The following is an 18,127-nucleotide window of genomic DNA, read 5'->3' as shown; positions in this document are numbered from 1 at the left end:
CTGTTGCCAGATTTATGAAACTTCCAGGGAAATGGAAGCATCCAGAGTTCTGCATAAAAGCTACCAATTTTTAAATACGGCAATTCATTCAAAGCAGCAAATTCAAGGGTAAAACAATATTGGGAGGACTGTGGCCTCTGCCAGGGAACATCACTGTGTTTATAGTGACTCAGTGTCTTTGCACAAAGTATTTGCGGTACACAGGGCAGGTAGACAAGCCGCGTCAACAATATTGTTCATTGTGAAGATGGGACATAAGGAAGATGGTAACTACTGGTTACAAGATGTTGATGTGGCCAGCAGAGGACGGTGGAGTAAACAGGCAGCATCAGTCCAGCTGGGACTCAGCAAGCAGGGATGGAGGCCCAGCTCCAAGCCGGCCTAGAGCACAAGCTGGAGTCAGGAATCTAACCTCGTGTCTCTGTTCCTTCCATCTAAAAGAACCCTCTGAAAGAGGTTTTCCCCACCACTCCTCTCAGCTCCAGGGTTTCTGTGACTCTATGTATAAACTCAGTTCTTCTAGGATGCTGGAGAATAGGAAGCCAAGAGGGAGGATGTTTATAAGTCTATGATCCTATTGAAAACCCAGATATAGTGGGAACACCAAGGCAAAAGCAAAAACAAAAAAGCTATTCTGAATATTACCCTATGTAGTTACTTCAAGAATGGCATTCAAGAATACATTAATTGACCCAAAAAAGCTTTTTCAAGGCAGACTCTAGACCATTATATGATATATTTTCTAATACGGTCAAAATATTGGTCTAAAAATGGGGACTCTTTTTTTTTTAAGATTTTATTTATTCATTTGACAGACAGAAATCACAAGTAGGCAGAGAGGCAGGCAGAGAGAGAGAGGGAGAAGCAGGCTTCCCGCTGAGGAGAGAGCCCGATGCGGGGCTCGATCCCAGGACCCTGGGATCATGACCTGAGCCGAAGGCAGAGGCTTTAACCCACTGAGCCACCCAGGCGCCCCTAAAAATGGGGACTCCTAACATGAGACAATCTTGGGGTGCCTGAGTGGCTCAGCAGGTTAAGCTTCTGCCTTCGGCTCAGGTCATGATCTCAGAGTCCTGGGATCGAGCCCTGCATCGGGCTCTCTGATCAGCAGGGAGCCTGCTTCCCCCTCTCTCTCTGCTGGCCTCTCTGCCTACTTGTGATCTCTTTCTCCCTGTCAAATAAATAAAATCTTAAAAAAAAAAAAATGAGACAATCTTCACTTATACCACAAAGTTATACCTTGCAATTATCAATTTTTCACTGTTAATTTATATCTGATTAAAATACAGAAAAATAATAAATAGCAATTGTAACCTTAAAATATTTTTGAAAAATTAAGTAAATACCCAGCAGATATAATAAATTTGGGTCACACTGACTAACATACCAACTCAATTTTTAATCAATACTTTGTTTATGCTGTTCAAAAATTTTATATTATTTTAGTAGCAAAATGTTATTGCTTTAACATATAAAATATCACACATATGAAACATTAATACATAAATATATATATACCTCTGAACTATGACACAAGTCTAATAGGTAACTAATTGTTCAATGTATCCCCAGGAACCATCCACCTCAACCTGCCTCTTCTCTCTTTACCCTGCCACCTAGTGGTTTGTTTGTTTGTTTACTTATTTATTTATTTATTTATTTAAATTAACATATAACGTATTATTTGTTTCAGGGGTACAGGTCGGTGATTCATCAGTCTTACACAATTCACAACACTCACCATAGCACATACCCTCCCCAGGGTCCATCACCCAGCCACCCCAGCCCTCCATTCCAGCAACCCTCAGTTTGTTTCCTGAGATTAAGAGCCTTTTATAGTTTGTCTCCCTCTCTGGTTTTGTCTTATTTTTCCCTCCCTTCCCCTATGATCCTTTGCCTTGTTTCTCAGATTCCTCATATGATCTATGAAATCATATGATAATTATCTTTCTCTGACTGACTTATTTTGCTTAGCACAATACCCTTTATTCCATCCACATTGTTGCTAATGGCAAGATTTCATTTTTGATGGCTGCATAGTATTCCATTGAATATATATACCACATCTTCTTTATCCATTCATCTGTTGATGGCCATCTGGGCTCTTTCCACAGTTTGGCTATTGTGGACATTGCTGCTATAAACATTCGGGTGCACATGCCCCTTTGGATCATTACATTTGTATTTTGGGGGTAAATACCAGTAGTGCAATTGCTGGGTCATAGGGTGGCTCTACTTTCAACTTTTTAAGGAAACTTCATACTGTTTTCCAGAGTGGCTACAGCAGCTTGCATTCCCACCAACAGTGTAGGAGGGCTCCCCTTTCTCTGCATCCTCGTCAACACCTGTTGTACCCTGACTGGTTGATGTTAGCCATTCTGACTGGTGTGAGGTGGTATCTCATTGAGGTTTTGATTTACAGCCATACCACCCTGAACACGCCCAATCTCATCTGCTCTCAGAAGCTAAGCAGGGTCGGGCCTGGTTAGTACTTGGATGGGACACCTAGTGGTTTAAAATAAGCGACTCTGAACCAACGATACTTGGTACCATCATTGAAAAATACAGCAGTGTCTCTTTATCATCTGCTTCCTCTTCAGTATCAGTGGAATCATGTACTGACCATAACACTGCGTTTCTCCTTTATTTTAATGCTCAGCAATTAGTCTAGTCAGTTACACATCTCCAATTTATTAAAAAGTTACTTTCTTGTGTCTTTTCTATTTCATTTTTCCACCTTCTAGAAAAGATCTCTTCTTTCCTCTTTCTTCCCCAAATCTATCATCATCCCATTAAATCTCCTCATCTGAGTGGAACTAGTGTGGTTTTTTTTTTCTAATAAACTAAAAAGTTATTTGAAGTGAAAAATTCCATGTAACCAAAACATACTTCAGTCTTTGAGTGCTTAACTATAAAACTCTTCTTGCTCCCTTCCCCCACCCCTGCCTCAGCACCTGCATTCCCTCAAGCACTAGCATTCCTGACAAATTTTTAAAATATAAGTATTTTTTTAACTAGTAATGTTACAACATTACTTTTCACTGAAAATATATATTAGTTCAGGGGCACCTGGGTGGCTCAGTGGGTTAAAGCCTCTGCCTTCGGCTCAGGTCATGATCTCAGGGTCCCGGGATCGAGCCCCACATCAGGCTCTCTGCTCATCGGGGAGCCTGCTTCTCCTCTCTCTCTGCCTGCCTTCTGCCTACTTGTGATCTCTGTCTGCCAAATAAATAAATAAAATCTTTTAAAAATATATATATATATATATATATTAGTTCAAACATGGGATGAGTCGAATAGGCTTTTGTAATTTATCTCTGGAGTCTATGATGATTATTATTAATAAAGTCTGTGTGTAAGTGAAAATGGTTTCTGATTTATGTTTAAGCAAATTTTGAGCTCATAACTGCAAAAGAAACATACGAGAAAGATTTAAGCAAACAAGTAAAATGGAATCATTTTTAAAATTTTTACTTTCTGCTGTTTTTAAAATCTTTTTTAAGCTTAATAAATTGTTTTTAAGAGCAGTGTTAGCTTCACAGCAAAACTGAGTGGAACTTACAGAGTTCCCACTCACTCCCTAACCCCCAGTTACACACAACCTCCGCCACTATCAATACCTCCCATCAGACTACCACATTTGTTACAATGATGAACCTACATTGACCCAACATCATCACCCAGAGTTCATAGTCTGCATTAGGGTTCACTCTTGGTGTTATTCATTCCATGGGTTTTGACAAATGTAGAAGGTCATATATCCACCATTTTGAAATGTATAAAATAGACACGAGGCCCTAAAAATCCTCTATGTTCTGCCTATTGATCTCTTCCTCTCTCAATAACCCCTGGAAACCATTGATACTGTTATACTCTCCATAGTATTGCCTTTTCCAGAATATTGTATCATTGTAATTATAAAGTATGTAACCTTTTCAAATTGGCTTCTTTAACTTAGTAATACGCATTTAAGTTTCCTCTATGTATTTTCATGGCCTGATAGCTCATCATTTTTAGCAATGAAAAATATTCCCTTTTCTAGATGTACCACTGGTTATGTATCCATTCATCTATTGAAGGACATATTGGTTGTTTTCAAGTTTTAACAGTTATGAAAAAGCTGCTATAAACATCCATGCACAGGTTTTTGTTTAAACATAAGTTTTCAATTCATTTAGGTAAATAACAAGGTGTGCCAAAGGAGGTGATTGCTGGATCCCAGTAGGAGTATATTTTATAAGAAATGATCAAACTGTCTTCTAAAGTGGCTGCACCATTTGCATTCCCACCAGAAATAAATCAGAGTTCCTGCTGTTTCCCATCCTCACCAGCCTTTGGTGTTGTCAGTGTTTTGGGGAAGCCATTCTAATAGGGATGCAGTAGTAACTTACTATTGTTTCAATTTGTAATTCCCTATGTTGGACATCTTTCCATATATTTACAGGCCATCTATCTTCAGTGAAGAGTCTGTTCAAGTCTTTTAATTTGCTAGAAGGGCTCAAGAACTCAAATAAATATTTTACTGGATTACTGGTTTATTAAAAGAGGATATAACTCAGGAACAGCCAGATAGAAGAGATGCATTAAGACAAGGGATGTGGAAAGGGGCAAGGAGATTCCACTCAGGCCACATCAACTGGAGAGCCCTCTTTAACCCTTTCCTTTTGTGTTTTCCCACAGGCTTCATTATAAAGGCATGATCTATTAAATCACTCTCCACTGGCAATCTTTCAATATCTAACTCCTCTCCTCTCCCACCTTAAGGTCAAGGGGTAGGACTAAAAGTTGTAACCCTCTAATCATAGGCTGGCTCCATCAGCAATCAGTCCCCCTCTTTAGGTTCTTTCTAAAAGTCACCTTATTAGCATAACAAAAGACATATTTAGGGCCTGCAACACTTAGGAAATGGGGTCATCTGAATGACTAAATATATATTTCTTACAAATCACAATATCATTAAATGTTATTATTGATTCAATTTCTTTAAAATGTAGGCCGATTCAGATTCCATATTTCTTCTGTGAGTTTGGCAAATTCTATCTTTAAGACTTGGTCCATTTCATCTAGGTTACCATGTTTTGGGGTAGGAAATTGATGTAGCATTCTCATATCATCCTTTTAATGTCCATAGGTTATATAGCGATATCCCTTCTTTCATTATTGGTATTAGTAATATGTTCCTTCTCTCTTTTCTTCGTATTTAGTCTAGCTAAAGTCTTACAGATTTTATTGATCTTTTCAAAGAAGAAGGTTTTAGTTTTGTTGATTTTCTCTACTGATTTTCTATTTTTGATTTCACTGGTTTCTGGTCTAAATTTTTATTATTTCTTTTCTTCTCCTTACTTTGGATTTAATTTGCTCTTCCTTTTCTAGTTTTCCAAGGTAGAAGCTTAGAAGATTAAATTTAGTATCTTCCTTCTTTTCTAGTATAAATTTCCTCTAAGCACTGCTTTTGCTGCATCCCATAAGTTACGTTGTCGTGTTTTCAATCTCATTTAGTTCAAAATGCTATTTATCTTTGATCCATGTGTTATTTAGAAGACTGTTGCTTAGTCTCTAAGTATTTGGGGACCTTCAAGTTACATTTCTGTTATCAGTTTCTAATTTAATTCTGCTGATGTCTGAGAGAAGACTCTATATTATTTCTATAGTTTTAAGACGTTGAGATGTATTTTATGGCCCAAAATATGATCTGTGAATGTTCCATGTGAGCTTGAGAAGAATGTGCAACCAGGGGTGCCTGGGTGGCTCAGTGGGTTAAAGCCTCTGCCTTCAGCTCAGGTCATGATCCCAGGGTTCTGAGATCAAGCCCCACATCAGGCTCCCTGCTCAGTGGGGAGCCTGCTTCCCACTCTCCCACTCCCTGTGCTTGTGTTCCCTCTCTCGCTGTGTCTCTCTCTGTCAAATAAATAAATAAAATATTTAAAAAAAAAAAAAAAAAGAATGTGCAACCAGCTGTTGCTGGAGGAAGGGTTCTATGGGTGCAAATAGTTAACTAGAGATGATATATAGTTCAACTTCGCTCTTCCTGATTCTGTCTGGCAGATCTGTTCAATCTGACAGAGCAGTAAAGTCTCCAACTATAATAGTGTGCTCATCTATTTCTCCTTGCACTTTTGTCAATTTTTGCCTCATGTTTTACAATACTCTGCTATTAAGGCACACACAAATTAAGGACTATTATGTCTTTTTGGAGTACTGACCCTTTCATCACTATGTAATGTCCCTCTTTACCCTTGCTCTGAATTCTCCTCTGTCTGAATTTAACATAGTTATACCCGCTTCTTTTAATCGGTGTTAGCACGGTGTGTCTTTCTTCATCACTTTACTCTTAATCCATATATGTCTTAACATTTAATTTGAGTTATTTGTAGACAACATATAGTTGGGTCTCTATCCTTTTATTAGTGCATTAGATGACTGATATTCAGGGTAATTATTGATACACCTGGATTAATATCTATCCCATTTTTACTGTTTCAGTTTGTTCCTGTTTTTGTCTTCCACACTTTTCCTTTCTTTTGTGGTTTCAACTGAGCACTTTATATGATCCAAATTTTTTCTTCTTCCTTAGCATATCAATTATGTCTCATTTAAAATTTTTTGTGGGTGATTATCCTAGACATTATAATATAGATTTACAACTAATCCAAGTCTACTTTCGAATTAACACCATATCACTTCTCAGGTAGTGCAGACACCTTATAATAACCAAACATCCCTGAGTCCTCTTCCCATCCCTTATATCACTGCTGTCACTCATCTCACTTACACATCAGCAACACAGCACATGTGTATGTATTATGTGCATATGTATATATATATATGATTAAAGCATACATAATCGGGGCACCTTGGTGGCTCAGTCAGTTAAGCATCTGCCCTTAGCTCAGGTCATGATCCTAGGGTCCTGGGATCAAGCCCCGCATTGGGCTCCCTGCTTGGCGGGAGACCTGCTTCTCTCTCTGCCTGATACTCCCCCTGCTTGTGTTTTCTCTCTCTCTAATAAATAAATGAAATCTTTAAAAAAAAAAAAAAAGCATACATAATCAAATCCATTGTTGTGTTTTTGTTTTAAACAAACTGTTCAAACTGTTAACAAGGTCACAATTAAGAAAAGTGAAAGGTTTTATTTTACCTTTACTCATACATTCTCCAATACTCTTCCTTTGTTTATGCAGATCTGAGCTTTGGATCTACATCACTTACCTTCTCTGAAGAACTTCTTTTAACATTTGTTGTAAAGCAGGTCTACTGGCAATAAATTTCCAATTTTTTGTTTGTCTGAGAAAGTCTTCATTTCTCTTTCACTCATGAAAGATAATTTCACAGAGTACGGATTTCTTGGCTCGTATTTTATTTCTCTGAATACTCTAAATATTTCATTTATTCTCTTCTTGGTTTCGTGGTTTCTGAGAAGTTGAATGTGATTCTTATACTTGTTCCTCTGGGTTTTTTTTTTTTTTTTCGAGATTTTCTTTCTTTTTTTTTTTAGTTTGAGTATGATTTGCCTAGGTATAGTTTTGTTGTTTTGTTTTTTGCATTTATCATGTTTCATATTTGCTGGGTTTCCTGGGCCTGTGGTTTGCTGTCTGACATTAATTTGGGGAAATCCTAAGTCACTGCTTCAATTGTCGCTTCTGTTGCTTTCTCTTTCTTCTTGTTTTGGTATTTCCAGTAGGTGTATGGCACACCTTTTCAGTTGTCCCACAGCTCTTGCATATTCTATTCTGCTTTTTATTTCCCCATTCTTCTTTCTCTTTTCTTTTCAGATCTGGAAATCCCTACTGTCATATCTTCAAGCTAAGAAATTCTTTCCTCAGTCCTAACGAGTCTACTAATGAGCTCACTAGAGGCATTTGTCATTTGCTGGTGTTTCTGGTCTCTAGCATTTCTTTTTGATTCTTCTTAGAATTTCCATTTCCCTGCTTAAACTATCCATCTGTCCTTGTATGTTGTCTATTTTTTAAATTAAAATCCTTAGCATATTAATCATAGTTTCTTTAAATTCTTGGTCTGATAATTCCAATGTTCTCTGCTCTAAAAGGTTGTGATAATTTGCCTCGTCACCTCACTTCTCTTAGAGATCTAAGAAGAGTGGTTGGTTTTTCAGTTTGTTCAGCTTTTTATCATTTTAGGCCAGAGTGAAGACTTCTAAGCTCCTTACCTGCCAGACTAAAAACTCCAAGTCCCTCTGCTGTGTATTAAAAATAAATAAGTTACTTCAAAATCCATTTTGTCAATGTATTTTTACTTTATCAGTATATTTTGATTTACTACTTTTTAAAATTTATTACTTTTTAACTTCCAAGTGTAGAGAATATAAAAATTTCTATATTGTCATATAATTTGGTATGACCTTGCTTCTAAGCAGCTTTCACAAGTCTTACAAGCTAACAACTTAATTCCTTTTTAAATTCAAAGTTGAATAATTTGTCCAAACCAGCCATCAAAGTAATAAGCAGGATAAAACAAAATGGCAATTTATTGTAAAGATCTATGATTTTGAATAAAATTTGAAAAAAATGTACATCATTAAATATATGAATGCTATTGCATTTCTAAACCTTAATTAGGTATTTAAACGGGCAGTACTGGGCCACCTGGGCTCAGTCATTAAGCATCTGCCTTCAGCTCAAGTCATGATCCCAGGGTCTTGTGATCAAGTCCTGCCAAGGAGCCCCCTGCGCAGAGGGGAGTCTGCTTCTCCCTCTGCCCCTCTCCCCTGTTCATGCTCGCACTCTCTCTCTTGAGCAAAAATTAATAAAATCTTTAAAAAATATAAAAAATAAAAAAATAAATGGGCAGTATTTCAAATTTCCACATTATTTTTCAAAAGTATTATTTAAAACATATGTAACATGATGTAGCTTTTATTAAGTGATGTTTGTAATTGCTAAGGAGAAAAAAGAAACATCTGGAACCTTTTGTTATTTTTGTAGTCAGCATGAATGGTTACATAACTAATGATCCTGCATTACTAAAAATGGAAAATGTTCAACTGCAGGTATATTCCAAAATATATGCCTTTTTAAAAACATAAATCCTAAAAAAACATGTCACATATTTAGGTAAATAAGCATATATTAACTGAATGTAACAGTTAATTATAGATTTCAGATAAATATTATGTACTTTTTTGTATCCTTACTTTAGAATAGGTTGCATTTTTAGGTGAATGATTTAAGAATTTCCACATCCATTCTACGGATTTGTTGCTTCAGAAAAATATAATCTTACTGGCCCAGAAACAACATGCACACTTTAAAGATGAAGTACTAAGCCCCTGTGGTACACTGAATAATGGAGAGTTACAAAAGCTTCGGGAAGAAAGTCTGAGCATTGTGTCACCCCACATATAAGTGACAGTGTTAGGAGCCTGGCAACAGCCTACTTGCAAAGACAATTTTTTGCAAATTCAATTTTTTGTTTCAATCTCATACAAAGTACAACACATACATTATAATTATAGTAAAGATGCTGTTCACATTAAGTATACAAAATTTTTTAAAAAACAGTTGGTAAGAGTATATTTACATTAGATTTGTATAATATTAAAGTTCACTTCTGAATATGCAAGAAAATGTTGATATGAAATAATCACAATGAACTTTAAAATACAGCTAGAGTTACAACACTGCCAAAAGCAAAATTGTAAAACTAAGCTAAAATCAAGTTCATATGTATGTGTCCACGTATCTATAGAAATATATACCTATGCCATAAATATTAATTATATCAAAATAATGCTATCATAATTTTGTACTAAAGATCAAATTCACACTTGTATGTGGTTTTTCAAATACTGCATTTCTAAATTACAACTTTAACTAAAAAATCCAACTTATCTTTTCCTGTGAACATTTAAAAGAATACTCTATTCCCACCAACAGTGTAAGAGGGTTCCCCCTTTCCTGCATCCTCGCCAGCATCTGTTGTACACTGAGTTACTGCTCTACTTCATGCAAAATGTACTAACCCCATAACCATATTTTCATTCACCCCATACAGTCCTTTGTACTATTATCAAATATGTTGTATCTATGGACATTATAAACCCCACGCTTCAATGTTATAACTTTGCTTTTAAATAAATTAGGAGAAAAATTTTCTATTGAAAAATTTGCTATGCTGAATGCTGATGATTACATAAGATATATATGCACATACACATCATCTGAAAAATACATGCTATACTTTTAGAAGAAATTGAAGTCCATATTCATGTGCCAGTTTTCATTATTTAGAATACTATCTTTCACTCTCATCTGAATCTATATAAGAACTGACTAAAACTTGAGAAGCTCAACCTCACGAAGACAACAATATTGTAATTTCAGGGTTGAACTGTATCTATATATAGTAACAGCTGCTTCTGTAATAGGTTTCAGCCAGGAGTTCATTTATAAAGGCCGATGGTAGTATTAAAGGGCAGACTGGAGTCACAATGGAAAACAAGATTTTGAATCCCCATCATCTCTACGAACTACCCTTAGTCACTAAAGGAACACCCAATTTTAGTGAAAAGCATTTCAGCAAGTTAGTATGCCCTCCCATTGAGAAATACATGGGCTATACTTGAAAAAAAAAAACCCTTTGGTTCAACATCAAAAATGCATTTACCATTACATTTAAAGTGCACACACATAACACAAACACAGGGTCCTGGCACTGCAGTGTGTGTGCAGTCCAGTGGGACTTATTAAACTCATAAGCTGGAATATTTCCATCATTGAGGGATAAGATTGAAATTCAGAATGACAAGCTACCCACTGATTCTCAATCTGTTCTCTGAGAACACTTCAGGGTCCCTAACACAACGATTATTCTCCGGAGTTTGCTATGAACCGGCTGCAGAGATGTTTACCAGCTTGCTTTAGAATTGGGGGGAAAATTTTTTTTTAGGAAAAGCCCAAAGGCAGGAAGCTTTAAACTGCTGAGGAATTACAATTAAAAGATAGGGAAAAGGAAGTAAAATACTGAGAAAATGTCTTTCGTGGACGTGTGGAGGAGGGACCCCGTGGAAGTAAGGCGGGAGAGAAACGCACTGCTTCCTATCTTTGGTATTGTTTGCCTCTGACTCGACAGGGAGGAGAGCTGGAGACACTACAGGAAGATACTCTGGCTCTTGGTTCCACTCATTAATAAAAAGAAAAATCCAGCTGTGTAAGAAAAGAAAAATCCACAAAGTGCTTTCATTTAAATAATAAAGAAATCTTCCATTCAAAATGTGAAAATAATAAAAACGACTTCGTATTATTTTATACTAAATCCATTTTGATTAGGTGCACTTTTAAATACTCTTGCAATAATAGATCAGAACAGCTATTTTCAAAATACTATACAAAAGTTGCCATGGTAACAATGCAAATCTTTTGAAACATAATTAATTGCCTAAAAATTCATCAGATAGAACATGGCACTTTTCTTCAGAAAATTTTTGCACTTTCTTTTACAATATTAATGTAATATATAGTATTATCATATACATCTTCTATTTCATTAAATGTTTTCCTTTATGTAAAATGACTTAAAAGTATTGCTGTTTTTATACATTAATCTCATTAACAAGAATCTATATTATATCTCAAGCCTGAAGACATTCTGAAAATATTAAGATTTCATGAAACAAAGGCAGAAAAAAAAATATCTTTTCATCAATGTATGATTATGACTATATTTATATACTATCTTCTTACCTCTGCTTTGGAATCTACCAAGTATCTTATTTACCCTCAAAATATTTCAATGCAAAAGTGTCTGCAATATAAATTACAAAGAAATACAGCTGCGTGCACGGTAAGCAGAAAAACCCACAGAAAATCATAATCACAACATAAATATATCTTACTCTTTGTAGTCCTTCATACCAATCATCTTGCTCAAACCAATTTGAAATGTAAGTCATCCAAGCCATAGAACGTTTCTACTTTAATCAAGGCAATTGGAAAGTCGGCATCAGAATAGTCAGCACCTAAAGTAACAATAATGGGTTTCAACCAAACAGCTTTACCAAAATCTGCCTTGTGAAATGTTGTTCAGTACATGAAGCTAGAAGCCCACAAACATTTCAGATGAAACAGTTTTAATAATTTACAAATAATAGTATCTGTAAAAATAATGCTAAGCCAGAAAATGTAAGCCTCTACTCAAATAGGAAAGAAAAATCAAATAATCATCACATTGTATAGTACCAGCAAATGCTTTACCGAACATTAGGCTTTCGGTTTTCATTCTAAAAAAACATATTTGATTCAACTGTTGCAAGAAATAGACAAATTACATCTAAAAGTTACCAAGTTACAAATAAGGAATCCAGAGAAACCACAAAGCAACAGGGGGTAGGAAAGTAGTTCTATTTTCAACCTTAGGAGTTGGAGATAAAACCAGAAGAAAGCTTCTAGGTTAAAGGTGTACAATGACAAGGCCAAGTCTGTATTTCTGTTTGCTTCCATCTCAGCACTTAAGAGTTAAATCATTTTACGGTTAGCTGATTGCTAATAACCTAAGGGCCTCAAAAAGTTTGGAGACCCCACATCACTTAGTAGAGGGCTAATATGTTCCACAGAGAATCAAAATCACATGAATTTGGCTTCTTTTTCATTTTACTCACTTCTGGAAGATACTATTTACTAGCCATGCTAAGTAAGAGACTTCCTGGTACACTGGAGGATACGTGGACTTCAAATTATCCTCTAAGGCTCAGAAGGTTCACCCAACGTAGAGCAGCGAGCTCTGACCTTTCCCTCCTTAAACACATCAACCATGACACCTCCGTGGAGAAAAAAGGAAAGAAGAGATAGAGTGGGGGCGAGGGGCTAAGAAAAGAAAAAGAAAATGTTTGGGTAATTTGAGTGTCTCATTCTTCGTATCCTAAACTAAGATAGCATTTGTTCCGGTATAACGAAGGTACACTTCTAGGATATGTGGAAAGCATCACCATGGCTGACTGAAAACAGCCTTATTTCTAAAAATTTATCAGATAGAACACGGCACTCTTCTTCAAACTAATTCTTCTCTCTTTTTTTCCAGAAATAGTTTCCAGTATCTGCTTGAAGCCTCAGGTCAAAATGTTTGGGAACAGGCTCTCACTTCCACAGGAAGTTGTAGGGCTGACGTAATCTCTAGTTATATTTGTTTATATCTGAATGACTTCCTGATTCTGGACCCTTTCAACCACCTCGGAACACCCTTCACTTCCTCCTACGTTCCCCATTTCAGTGACTATCGTTATGCTCGAGAGGGTGACCTGAGATAACAGCAAGCCATCTCTGCCTCTTCTGTCACCTTCCCCTCCCTGTTCCACTATATTCATCACCAAGTCTTCTCAAACGATCTTTAAAATACCTCTTCAAAAGGCCCTTCTCTCCATCTCTCATGTCAATGTTTTAGTGAAACCCCTCATCATGTCTTGGATGAACAAATAAAATCGTTCCCTCACTCATACCCTGCTTGCACTGCTATTCCTAAACATGTTCTGTACCATCGCCACTTTGTGCCTGTTAGTTTCTAAATGCTTTTGCCTGAGCTGTCCTTCCCCTTTTGCTGTGAATAATGAGATCTGCCACATTTATGGTCCTCTAAGACACAATTTAAAAATGCACCAAAGTCCTCATCTGCTTGCCTTTATTTACATATCTGCAAGGATTAGATACTGATTACTTGCGTAGATACAAACTATGAGTTCCCCAAGGCAGAGGAACTTGCCTTATTTGTCTTTGTATAGAAAATACAAAATGTTTGTTTGATGAATTGACACTCACAGCCCTAGAAGTCTGTCAACTAATGGCAGTTCACATGAAGTAAACTTACATATTTCTGAAACCTGGAAAGGGTCTAAAGAAATGTATCCAAGTGACAGTAACATACTCACCAGCAAATGAAATGGACTACTATTCAATTCCTTATAGGGAAATGGCTAATCAAATCATTTAAGACATTTAAGCATAAAATTAAATGCCAACTTGAATTGGTAAAATTATTTTATAATCATATCAGGCACAAGAATATTTATTATATCATTTTAAATACAATGTATTTAAAGTGAATACCTTGTTCCAAGGGCACACAATAGTTCGATACTTTATCTTGTGATATTTTTCCATGAGCACTATTTACCATATTTATAAGAATTAAGAAAAGTAAAATATCTCATGTAATCCCAGATGAAATACTACCTTGCATAAGGATACATACTTCCTGATGGTAGTCAGGTGTTTTGAGGATCTGAGAGTGAATGGAATCTGGTTCATTTCGTGTAAGAACAAAAGTTTTCAACTCACACATCTGCCTGATGGGTTAGGACTGTCTGGAGGGCAGAGCTAAGGCCTGTAGCTGACCTCAGAGGGGAAGTATGTCATGATCACTGAGCAGTAACTGAGGCAGGAAGAAGACAGTCACTGTGGCACTTAGTCCATAGATTTTTTTTAATCTGGGCATTAGTTCATGGGGTCTAATTGACTAATTTTTGCTAAAATCACAAATTTAACTTAATTCAGAGTCAGAAAGTTCTTACTACCTCTATGACTAGTGATGGAAGGAAACAGTAATCAAAGGGACACGTCAGTTAAAGAAAATAAAGAGAATGAAGTAAATATTGTGTATTGTCAGAAAACTTCCTGCAGGCATTCATATCCAAACACACAAGTAACCTGAAGTTTGATTATCAGTTCTGACTTTTTTATATCTCTCTCTGTATCTATCTGTTTGCCATGAACTTGTCATAGGCAGACTGTAAACCACCGTCTATTGCCTTTGGACTTGCCCTGTAACTTGTTTTTCTCAGTGATAAAACGTGGGCAGAAGTCAGATTATTCCAGTTCTAAGCTCTGGTTAAAGGGCCTACTTCCATTCATACCCTTGTGCCTCAGCCATCAATGCGAGAACATTCCAGGGCTACCCTGCTGGTCCAAGAAGGACAAGAGACACCAGGAGGAGAGCTGCCACAGATCTAAGTGAGAAGCAGAACCACTCGGCCCAACCAAACCTGTTATAAAACCCTAGTACTATACTTGTGAGCATGATAAATCGTTAATGTTGTATTTTGCTGGGTTTTGGAGTGGTTGATAACAAAATGTATTTGTGGCAATAGCTAACTGACACATTACCTCTTGAGTACAGGACCAGAGGCACTCTCCAGGGCGGTCAGTTGATTAAGTCAATATTCTCACCTTAACCTACATGAGGAAACTGGGATCTACTGACTGTAGGAAATAACCAAGATTTATTGACTTATGCTTATGTCCTTAGCAAAACAGTTTTAAAAGACAGGATTTTTAAATGAACCAAATATAGCAAGACATATTTCTATGAGGAATCTGAGTGATCTCACATTCTTTTTCAAACTCTAAAAATCACTGAGAAACAGTTGAGTTCTTCTTTTCATAAGAGAAAAGTAATCAGCACATTTTGTATGATCCATTCATGTGCATGTGATGTTTCCATTTTGCTAGGACTCTCTCTTTACAGAAGTGCTTTGTAATTCTTTAGAATTAGAAAGGATGGTGAGGACCAAGTAGGAGATATAGCAATTTTAAGTAAAGTAGGGCCTGCTCTCTTTCTGAGAAGCTGGTCATATTGGGCAGTCATCAACATCCTACTGTAAATATGGGGATTAAAATCAAGACCCATGTCAGCAGTCCCTGGTCTAGAAATGAAAGTACAATAAGTTCTCTGGTTGTGATTTTATGTGAACCTAATTGTTCCACATCCTGAAATGTTTACTTCTGCTTTCTTCTGCCTAAGTTGATAATATTTTCTTTTACTCATGCCTGTTTAAAACCCTAAACAGAGTAAAATGACATGTTGTGCCTATCCTAATGTTTGGGCTCTGTGATGTCTATTTTGATTCTACATTTAGATTTTTCCATCCAGTTTTACCTGATATCTTAGAAGATACTGGCTTCATCCTCTGAAATTTGCACGCCATCTTTTCTGTACGAAATTCATCCCTTACCTACTGTACTATCTGCAGTTCCTATACTCTCTTAGTCAGTCCCCATCTCTGCTGTCTTATGAGACAGAAATTATAGTTTAAGCTTCCTAACAAACTAAGTAAACATGTGAGATAAGCACAGGCCATTGCTTATTCCAACAGGGTAGAATGAAGTATAAAATAAATGGCATTGCTCACAATTATTCTCTTTCATCTGCCTATATCTGCCCTGCCTAAAGTCATGGTAGGATAGGTTAGGGGAGAGGATGGGGTTTGGGAAAGACTCAGGATATGCACACGGGCCTCATGCTAAGGGCCTCAAGATGACAGTGATCGGGGACCATCTGTCTGCTATCCTTACTATGAACAGATACTCTTGAGGCATCCGTCAGTGAAAGGCAGATGACAAAAGCATTACATCATACAATCTGGGGGAGCTGTCCATCCCAACCAGATTACAATTCTACATAAAAATGTCAAGAGGAAGTTTGAGTTAGAGAGCAGACACAAAGTTTACCCAGTGTGCTCCGAAACCTCAGAATGATTCTATAAACTGAAAAGACTGCTACTTACAAGACCCTGGCTTCCAGCAACGGCCGACAAGTGTGTACAGACATACACAAACACACACACAGACATATACTTGCATGCATATCACATATGTATACACACCTCTCTAATTCTATTACGCACAACTAGAAAATCTGGATAAAAATATGTCAAATCTCAAACCAAAAAAGAACCCCAAGAGAAGTTCAAAGGGTCTAGCCAGGCACTTTTTCTTTGGTGGTAGTGGCAGGGTTGAGGGGTGGGGGGCGGGGAATTCTAATTCTTCCCCAATAAGATCCATGGGGCCTGAGGGAAAAAAAAACTGGAATTCAGATGCTGACAAAGAAAGAAGTGATGTAATATTGGTGTCCTTTCAGTGAGAGCTACCTGGGTCTACATTTTAAGACTAAGACTGAAATAGAATGAGACTGTCCCTTACAAAGACAGGCTCAGCTTCAGATAAATTCAATGACGGGATTCGGTTAGTCTTCCCTACCCTACTGCTTTCTAAAATCAAAAGTATATGTTCTCTCTGGAGTAAGATAACATTAAATTTTCAGGCTGGAAAGCAGTCAAAGAAATTCCAGAGAGCAACAGCCCCCTCTCTGAAGAGAGAGAACACACTAATAGTTTCATCATTGACAAGGCAAGGGAGAAAGAGGTGATTGTCACAAAAGCAGGTAAGAAAACCAAATCAGATAAAATGTAAGTAATTCCCCAAAGGCCAAAGTGAACTAGAGCATCAGTTTAGAATAACTAGATCCAAGTTGGGTTTGCACTCAGTTGTGAGATCTTCTCCACAGGCCTCAACTGGGTACTTAGGAGAAAGACTAGGGGCAAATCAGACATGGTCCCCCTCAGTGGCTCAGACATACAGGAAGCAACTGGCTGTAGAGAGCTGATGGGCATGAAACACTATATATGTGCATGACTCCTCCTCTCATATAAAACAAATCCTTCAACTACTAGGAGAAGGAAAACAAACACCCTCACTGCCAGGGACAATGGGGGAAGAGAAAAAGCAAATCTTACCTGTCTCCAGGAAGAGACAGAAAATCCTCCTTCCTGACCCCAGGTACTTCTGGGAGAAGGGAAGAAGCAAAAGTTGTCTGTCCCTGGGGGGTGGCAGGAAGGCATCTCAGACTCCCAGCCTGTACCAAAACAAAGCACAGATCTGCACTGATTGAGGAGATGCAAAAAAAATGGTCTCCTACTCAACACCCACCATAAATACAAAACATAGTTTGGCTGCCCCCAGAAAAGGCTTGGGGAGGAAAAGACACAAATCTCCTCTAAGAACCAGATTCCCCCAATCTGGGAGATAAAAATTGTAATACAGTCATACACTGGCATACGGTAATTAAAATGAACTATGCACAACAAAATGGATAAACCCTAAATGTAGTAAGAATTCAAAGTCAAACATGAAAGTCAAACATACATATTGCATGATTCTATTTATAAAAAGCTTAAACACAAGCAAAACTAATCTACACTATTAGAAGTTATGAAAGAATTTTCTTCAGGCAGAAGGAAGTAGTGACAGGAAGCAGCCATAAGAGGGATTTCTAGAAAGCTTACAATCTTTCTTTTATGCTAATTATGCTAATGAGCACATTTTGCTGGTACAAAACACTAAACTGC

At 37.1% G+C, this 18,127-nt stretch overlaps 1 protein-coding gene across 10 annotated transcripts in view; it reads right to left on the bottom strand.

Moving 5' to 3' along the window:
* Positions 1-18,127, bottom strand: part of WDR17 (WD repeat domain 17) — a 114,115-nt gene that overhangs the window by 73,649 nt on the left and 22,339 nt on the right. For 8 of the 10 annotated variants that reach the window (XR_007124516.1, XR_007124518.1, XR_007124517.1 and 5 more), the window contains exon 2: positions 11,852-11,974. The exons of 1 other annotated variant lie outside the window; for it this stretch is intronic. Coding sequence is in view for 5 of the 9 variants with exons in the window: in XM_047714122.1 (XP_047570078.1) it covers positions 11,852-11,917 (66 nt within the window). In the remaining 4 variants the exon portion in view is untranslated. Of the gene's footprint in view, positions 1-11,048; positions 11,163-11,851; positions 11,975-18,127 lie in introns of those variants that run through there. One more of the 10 variants, XM_047714107.1, reaches the window with a different exon arrangement.

The sequence above is a fragment of the Lutra lutra genome, chromosome 2, assembly GCF_902655055.1.
Source record: "Lutra lutra chromosome 2, mLutLut1.2, whole genome shotgun sequence".
NCBI classification, from domain to species: domain Eukaryota; kingdom Metazoa; phylum Chordata; class Mammalia; order Carnivora; family Mustelidae; genus Lutra; species Lutra lutra.
This window is presented reverse-complemented; position numbering and strand designations above follow the sequence as displayed.